Source organism: Pygoscelis adeliae, unplaced genomic scaffold, assembly GCF_000699105.1.
Source record: "Pygoscelis adeliae isolate BGI_AS28 unplaced genomic scaffold, ASM69910v1 Scaffold224, whole genome shotgun sequence".
NCBI classification, from domain to species: Eukaryota; Metazoa; Chordata; class Aves; order Sphenisciformes; family Spheniscidae; genus Pygoscelis; species Pygoscelis adeliae.
In genome coordinates, this window is record NW_008824657.1 from 1485292 (window position 1) to 1494189 (window position 8898).

General features: G+C 47.6%; 1 protein-coding gene across 1 annotated transcript in view; it reads left to right on the top strand.

Annotated features, from left to right (window-relative positions):
* Window positions 1-8898, top strand: part of ETS1 (v-ets avian erythroblastosis virus E26 oncogene homolog 1) — a 67794-nt gene that overhangs the window by 41803 nt on the left and 17093 nt on the right. Inside the window, 2 exon segments of the mRNA XM_009322609.1 lie at window positions 4741-4860; window positions 5506-5706. Coding sequence (XP_009320884.1) covers window positions 4741-4860; window positions 5506-5706 — 321 coding nt within the window.

Genomic DNA, 8898 nt, shown 5'->3' on the forward strand with positions numbered 1-8898 from the left:
TGGGGCAGTGCTGGTGGCTGTCATGCACGGGGGCTCAGAGGAGCAGCTCAGCTAGCTCAGGGCTCAAGGACTGAGGTCTTTTGAAGGAGACAGGCACAAATTCATGCAGCCCTTGGATGCACGGTCCCAGAGAGATGATTTTTCTCGACTCTCTGCAAATGGTCTAGTTCGAAGCCAACACGCATCTTCTCCCAAACTTGTCCCCATGCCTCTTTCAAACCACCAAAGGGCCCCAAATCCTTGCGGTATCAGCATACTGCGGGGTTACTCTCAGGCCTGGGAAGGGGAGGACAAGGAGGCTGGGCCGGGAGCGGGCTTTTACCTGAGACAACAGCGCGTTGGGTTCCTGACCTTGGTGTCCATCCATCAGAGCAAGGGCAGGAGGAGGCCGCCGGGTCAGCTGGCTCCACTCTGACCTGCAGTACATCCATTTACACGCAGGCTACCGGGTAAAATAGCGGGGACCAGACAAGGACACACTGGGGCTTTTGATGGGAAAAAAAGTGAGTGGCCGAGAGGAGCTTTAAAGATGCATTGACCCCGAGTGGAAACTCGGGTGAAAAATGACTTTGCTCCCATCCTCCTGCTCAGAGCATCTTTTTCTCCTTTACTGCCATTTATTTTGCTTATGCAATCAGATACTAATGCTTTGGTATCCAGCGGAGTTGCTTGCGTTTTAAGGTCAAAATCCCTAAAGTTTGTAAATTGTAGTCCTTTAAAAAGATTGGATGCGTAGAAATAGTTTATACTTGCGGAGCCTGGTGAGAGCAGAGTGGGAATTTGGCTGGGAGATGAACTCGGTGATCTTGGCCTCTTGGTCCGTTTGCTGGCTGGTTTTCTCCCAGGCTCCACGTCTGTTGGTGCAACACCTAGCACAAATGGGGTAGTGGGTTTTGGGCAGCGTAAAACCCTTAGCATAAAACCCATATAGGGATGCTGGCTCTCAGCAATGTCAGAGTTGTTATCCTCTTGTCTTTCTGAAGGCCTGTCCCCAGGAGATGTCAGGGAGCTGGAAAAAAAATAGAGGTCTGGTTTTGAGAAGCCTCCGGGGTCTCAAACAGAGCCCCCGATCCCTCCTTGCTTTGGAAAGCTGTGGCCGGATGAATAGATGTCCCTCTCTGCCTTCCCACCATGCAAGGCAAATTACTTATCTCTGCTCTACAGATGCTGGAGATGCTGGTGACATAATTTTCCAGAGCGACTGCAACTCCTGTTAGTATTTAAAAATCAAACCATAACACCCTGCCTGGTCTCCCAGGAGGAAAATCAAATGCAGTTCCCTGTCAGTGCAGCGGCAGCAAGAAGAGGACATGGCATCTAGGCAGCAAACTGCACGTGGCAGCCGTGTCGATGAGGCTTTAATGGGCGTCATAAAAACGATACAGCAAACCGAGTCTGGGATGCAATGCCGTGGTCGCCTGGCCCCTGCTGCTGCGCTTGCTTTTTGGATCAAAACCCTGAAATTTCTAAACTGAGCTTAGGTATAACAGCTGGATTTGGTGCTGGCTAATGCTCCTTCCCATACATTTCTTCCGAGCCTGTGTGTGTGCACACATGCATGCGTGTGTGTACTTTGTGGACAGCAGGAGGTACACAAAAGGAGACATTTTATTTGTGCAAGATTTGATTAAAATCTTGGAAACAGGTTTCAGATGGCAGTGAAAGCTGAAACCGGGGGAGCTGAGCCCGGGTTGCTTTTGTTACCAAAATTCTGCTTGGCTCTGACCTTTAGGCATCCCAAACTGAAGGCAAAGGACTTGTCTGCGGGCGCTGGAGGACATCACCAGAGCTCGGTTCTCCTCCCTGGGAAGTAACTCCCCTGCACCCAGCAAAGTTGCGTCGGGGAGGGACGGATAAAATCCATCGTGCTCCATGGACACTCAGGGATTAACAAAGAAAATGGTATTTAAGTAAATTCAGTGTCTCAAAACCAGCAGAGGCAGAATTTACATTAAAAACTGTCTGTCCCCCCCATCTCTTTCAGATCACACAGCTAAGACTTGCCCACAAACACGTATGCAGAGCTTTACAAACACGTTTTAGTTTTACACGTGTGAGCTTTTCTATAGATGTGGGACACTGCTGACTAAAATAAGGCTTCTGCAAGTGTTTGCAGGCTTGGGGCTTTTTGGCTGTTTTGTCTTCTGAAGAGATTTTAACTAGTAGCTACGGTCTAACAGGAAAAAAAGTAGATGATGTTTCAATCCTAAATCTGATGAGTGCAACGTAATTTGAAGGAGAAGCCTTGAAATGCACATTTTGGTTTATGATGGTGTTTAAATAGAAGCCTTCCTCTGGCACTTTGCTTTTTAAATTTTTTTTTTTAAATTTGAAAATAGACTGTTTGCTTCCCCGATGACCTCTCCCTGGGAATCACTTTTAAGTCTTCCCTGTTTTGACATGTTGTTTGTGCAGAGCTCAGCATTCACCTTGCTAAACCGAAACCTTATCCCCCGCTACTGAAAAATTGATTTGCTGGGTATGTGCAAACCCAAGCCCATGAATCCTGCAGGAGAAAACGGGGGATCGGTGATAGGTACTCGCTTGTATTGCAGAGATACAAATACAATTTTGCACGCACCTCACCTTGCCCTGCTGCTCTTCGCAGCTTGCCTAAGGAGGTCATCTCTGCACAGGTTTTCTCAAGTGAGTCAGTGTAAAAATTGGGGTTAGAAATGTTTTCTTAGCCTAAGTCTGACTCATCTTCCCATAGCACCCGGGAGCAGTGAACTGCCGTTTAACCAGCCGGCGGAGGGGAGCGGATTCCTGGGTGGTCCCTGTAACCACAGAGCACAGAAAGCAAAGCATTAAAATGTAACATGAGGATGAAGGGAAAGGGGCACTGAACCACTTTCTCTCAGTGTTATCTCAAAGCAGCAGATGGAGAACAGAGATAGCGAGGGTGGCTGCTCATTTTTCCGTGCCCTCTCCAGCCAAATCCAGTAAATAATGAAGTGTAATTTGCCAAATAGCCTTTGAATGTATTATTTGCTTTTGAAGGTCCCAATACTTCCACTGTGCCAGGGAATCCTTGATTTACGTGGTGGGGTTAGGGGGAGGAATCGGGTCCCGAGAGGCTTGGTGTCAGGGATTTTACTAGTCCTACCTGAACAAAGAGTCATGCAGATCACTAGGTGAGTTCCTTGGTGACTAACATTAGAGGGAGCTGCAAATAGAGGGAGTGATTTTGCATGTCTTTTACTTGAGGATGGTAGGTCAAAGGTACAAAGATGGAGGCAGAAGAGTGGTTCTGTTTGGTTTGGCGGTGTTGTTTGGACTTTAAATGATGCCTGCGAGTTTGGCTGTGGAGGACTTGAGTGGAGCAGGAGCCCCAGACTGGGTCAGACTGGAAAGCAGCGTTGTTGCCCTGGGCTGCCCGTGCTCGGCAGCTGCAGCTCTGTCTCCAGCTCTGACTTGCCGTTGCATTAGGGACGCACTCAACGCTGCTTGAAACAAGCACTCGCCAGCATTTTGCAGGTGTAATGGCTTACTAAATCAGAGCTTAAATGGACTTAGAGTGATGGTGAGCCGAGGTGGCTGGGATTTCCACAAAACAGAGAATTCTTTGACTTTTATTGTCTACATCCAGACATTCATGAAAACACCAAAAGAGCTTGCGCATGTTGTCGTTTTTCCACTGAGAACAGTTTTCATTGAAAAATTTCCAATAGGCTGCAGTGCTAAACCAGCCTTAGGTGGAAGATTTACATATGAGACTGATAAAGTTCAGTCGTTTGAGATGGTGATTGTATGAGGCTTTCCTTCTTTGCGAAAGATGTTTTTCAGGAATGCTTAAAATATATGAAAAAGAGCCAAACCTTTATTCAGATTGAGGAGGTGGTTTTTTTTTTTTTAAACGGTTGCTTTTGTTTATGAAACTCTTTGGCTACAAATATCCGTGTCCTTCCAAATAAATTAGGGAAAAAAAAAAAAGGAAGAGCTTTGCTTCTCGTCAGGACTTACTCCAAGGCCCGGCTCTTGGCTTGGCCCCGCGCTCTCCCATGGGGGTGGCTGAGCATTGTTCAGTGACTCACCCCGAATCGCGTCGCTCCATGCTATGGGCTGCGCATGATGTAACTCTGTGCTAACGTGGGATTTTCCAGCTCTTTGTTTTCCCTGCCTCCTCGAATGGGTTTTCTGCTGGTTCTTCATCCTGCCTCAGCCTGCTGACAGCTTACTTTTTCCAGGATTGGCCGTGATTCTTGAAAATTAATTTTTCTCCACTTGCTTTTCTTCAGACCAGGATGCCCAGAGGTGGAGCGGTAATTCAGAGATGCTTTTCTCCCTGCTTTCTTGTTCACCTTGGTGTAGGACTCTTTACCTTCATTGCCGTCTGGAGCTGCTCAGCTATCTCCCAGGCTCCAGATGCCACGAGGGGTGATGAAGCCCAGCAGGCTGATGTCTGTAATGGTCTTTGATATCGCCATCAAATTTCCAGTAGCATATTCATGGTTGACTCGTAGGGAGACCATGTGCACCTATCTTACCAGACGTGGCTTGTCTATGCCCTTTAAGCACAGGCTTACTATAAGCACACTTATTTTTCTTGTATTTAAGAAGTCTGGTCATGGACTTGCAGGGTATAGATTTATAGGTCTGGGTGTGAAAATTTCAGAAGAAAAAAGTGAAATGGATTGCTCTGTTTTTCTGACAATTCAATGTCTGCTGCGTTACAAGGACTTCTGTCGTCTTTCCCAGTCTCATGTCCTTATGGCCATTTTTCTCTCCTGCTCCTTTCAGATATGGAATGTGCGGATGTGCCTTTATTAACTCCCAGCAGCAAAGAAATGATGTCTCAGGCACTGAAGGCCACCTTCAGTGGCTTCGCAAAAGAGCAACAGCGGCTGGGAATCCCCAAAGGTGAGACATGGCTTCCCAGTGAGCAGCCGTGGCAGACACGGAGATCGCGTCCTCCTGCCAGGATGCCCGTCTCCACATCTGCCATCTCTTTTGTTGATTCTCTTCAGGTAGTATTGCCTTGTTTCTTGGCAGTTTCAGCTGGAAAAATCAGGACATACAGGCAAAACCTTTCAGTACCACTGGCAAACTACACCTGTCTGACAGATTGCGCCTGTCTGTCCTGCTAACTTCTGCTCTTGCAGCTTCGGGGACCTGCTCCTTTTGGAGGCAGATCCAGGGCTTCTATTTGCAAGTTATCTCCACTATGCAGAGAAGCAACGGGGACCCTTTCCAAGAGGCTGATGACAGGGAGAAACCAAGCAAAATGGAGAAATGGGTGGGAGAAGGGGTCAGAGAACTGGTGGGATTGTTAAAAGTCCCAAACAAATCCAAAGCTCGTTCCTTGTGTGAAATAGGGCTGATCCAAACTGTAGGTACGTTGTTCCCCCCCACCTTTTACCCATATGCCAATGGACTGTCTATGGGATAAAGCTCTGCAGGTGCTTATCTACTGGGACAGCTGTAGCACTGTTTGTGTCCTGTTTTCCTGGGGAAATGACTTGTGGTTGCACATTAATGGATCTCTTCTACACCCCCTTGATGCAGATCCCCAGCAGTGGACGGAGACGCACGTGCGGGACTGGGTGATGTGGGCGGTGAACGAGTTTAGCCTGAAGGGAGTGGATTTCCAGAAGTTTTGCATGAATGGAGCTGCCCTCTGCGCCCTGGGCAAGGAGTGCTTCCTGGAGCTAGCGCCTGACTTTGTGGGAGATATCCTTTGGGAGCATCTGGAGATCTTGCAGAAAGGTGAGTCCTGGTGTCTCCAGGGTGAATGGCTCACGCCGTCCTGGCTAGCCTGATCTTGGGCCTTTCCAAAGACCTTGGCTCGCAGCCTAGCTGTGCAATGAGGTGTTTACCTTGGGCTTTAATCCCAATAAAAGCAGCTTTCAAAGCCCAACTTTCCAGTAGGATTTCAAATGGGCATCCCAGTTGGTAGCGGGCAATACAAATCCTGGCACTGCTTGAAAGAGGAAGGGTGTTTGCGCTGGCCGCTTGGCAGGAGTCCACAGTGGGCAGGGACGCTCTGCCTGCCTGGAAACGACAGTGGGATTTTCCAAAGCATTCTTCCTCAGCTCGTTCAGCTCCCGTTGTGAATTTTACTACTTCCTCCGGTAGAACTGGGTACAACAATACCACCAAAATCCCACCCGAATTTCCCAGTTGTGATTGGAAGCTGCTTTTCTTTGTTTCATGTCCCAAAAGGTGTAATGGCATTTTGTTAAGAGTGGCTGTGTCCCCCCCCAGGAGAAGCCATCTCTGCCAGTCCCTGCATGGCAGCATTTAAGGGCATTAATTTTCATTGACTGGGGACACACACATTGATTTTGGGTGTTGATTTTCATAGTGTCTGGATGCCCAAGCAACGCTTAACCTGAGACGGTTTCTAAAGAGCAGGTGCAGAGTTTAACACCTTTAACTGAGCCACGAGCAGAAGCAGCAGCAAATCTGGGCTCTGTCTCTAGCTTGTTTTTCTGCAGAGCTATTTGCTTTCCTGGAATATCCCTTGCGCTGTCATACCGACCCTGTGTGCTTGTCAGCGGGCCTGTACTGGCGGCAGGAAGGGGAGGGGGAGCAAAGTTATGCCTTCCAGGAAACCTTTGACAAATGGATGTTAATTGCTGATTACTAATTTTACTGCTACCTGTGGTTTGCAAAAGGTAAACACAGCTCTTCCCAGGGTCTGTGTACGACAGGCTCTTTGACTCTGTATCTGTTCTGTTCTTCCCTTCTCATTTTGCATAATTTTTATTGAGTGCTTATATCAACAGCAAGCAGTTTAACCAAACAAAGCAAAACGTTGCTGTCAGTCCAATTTCTCCTTGCTATAAGCCATCACTTGTCATGCAGCTCTGCCTTCCTGCAACCCTTCTTCATTTGTTTGGGCTGTAACCCACCGGAGAGGGGTGCGATGTGCTGCAGGTACCGGCTGAGGCATCAGAACTGGGTTTGCAGCTCCTTCCTGCAGATTCCCCAAGGCATGGAGATGAACGTGGTGCTGTAGTTTCACAGTAAAGTAGGGATCATATTTCCTTATAGCGTTGACACACACACGGGTGTTCAGATGCTGCAGTCATGAGGATGCAAAAGGTCTGAGACAGAGAGGAGCTTTTACAAAGAAGCTGGAAATCTTTGTGCCTGTTGCAGCTTTTCTTCCAAAAGGATGAAAAAGAATAAAGCTGAATTTCTGTCTCAACACTGTTGGCGTAGCCCTGGGAACCAAGAAATCTCCGTTCTGTGTTCAGTTTTACTTTGTCACTTCTTGCATAAGCTATCTGAGCCTTAGCTTCTATGGTGGGTTCTTAACACATTTCCCAGAAGGGCAATATCTGTGAAGTATTTGGAGAGTAACTAAGAAGAGCTTCCAAGAAATAACCAGCCTCACCCCACGGACTAACTTCTGTTCCCTGTAAGTCATGGGACTCATAGTGCATCTCCAGACCCGTGACAAGATCTGGGTTCTGTTGTGCTGGTGCTGTACAAACATAATGTGCAAAATTCTCCCTGTTGCATCTCTGCCCACGCAAGAGGAGATGGTTGTCTTCACTTTGCAGCTGAGGATGCGAAGCGTGAAGAGATCAAGGTTTCTCCAGGCTCACCCATGGAGTCAGGGTCCAACTTGCCAGTCCCCGTCTCTTCCATCTTCCCCAGCCACCCACCATCATCACTTGGGGGTGTTGATGCTGAGAGTGGTGGTTAACCCTAAAATGTTTGGCTTTACCTATAGTGGTGTGACCGCCGGCATCGGGTCATGCTGGGACAGGCTGTGACCTTGCTGTCCCTCCTGCTAACATGCCTCCCTTGTGAGCGCTTTCTGAGAGTGACTCACGTACCACAGGCTGGTCAGGGTTTAAAAACGGCAGCAGATGGGTGATTTTTCCCTGCATGGATTTGGGTATTTTCAGGCATATTTTTCCAAATTTCTTCCTAAAATAAGCTCTTCAGTTACCAGCAGTCAGCAGTGCCCTCCACTTGACTGTAAGCATAGCTGAAGGTTGCTCTCTTTCTCTGTGGTCACCCACCCTGCCTCTTGGCAGACACCGTGGGGAGAGGAGAAGAGCATTTCTCATTAGGTCTCTCTGTTTGCACAAACCCTCCTTTTGTTAGAGAATATTTTCCACCCTGCAATCCCCAGGAGAGAGGGCCAAAATTAGGCTCCTTGCAAGCGAACGTGCGTTATCTTCGGTTCGCTTTTCTTTAGCCTCAGCAGAAATAAACATAACCCGGAGTTGTCTGTGTGGTTTTTATTTTGGTTACCCTCTGCAAAGAAAAGAAAATCTCCCATGCCGGTATCTCTGCCCACATGCCGTGCTGGAATGAATAAGGTGTTAATGGAAAAACGGGTCAGGGTAGGAGCAATGTGGCTTTTACATGGGAAAGCAAATTCAGCGCCAAGCCCAGGAGTACCAAAGCGCTCAGAAAAAGGAATGGAAAGCGGAGAATCTGTGCTCTGATGTGATACGTGCTCCTTCTCGGTGAATTATGCCTATAGAAAGGCTAAAATTTTGCGTGCTGCCCGTATATACACCATGGAGTCTATATCAGGAGTTGGGTGATGGACAGTGCAACAAAGCTTTTCTGAGCATGGGATCCTCTGCCTGCATCAGGTGTAAGGTAAAAGGTGCTGCGTAGGCTGGGAATTAGCATTAATTTGGGGTTGTAGGAGCTGGTTTTGGTATGCATTATCCACTCACTCGCACACACCTACTGCTGGTCTAAAAATAGGGGCTTTTTCAGGAAAACAGCTGTCCTTGTATGGTGGGGTTTTTTCACAAGCTCATACACGTTAAGTGTGATAAGCAATCCTCAAGAGAATGAAAGACAACAAAAATTAAGGGAAGCAAGGAAATTATGCAATTAGTATTTCAGAACCACCTGGAGCCTCTGATTGAGAAAGTTGTTGCTATTTGTTTTGGGGTTTTTTTGTTTTGTTTAAATTTG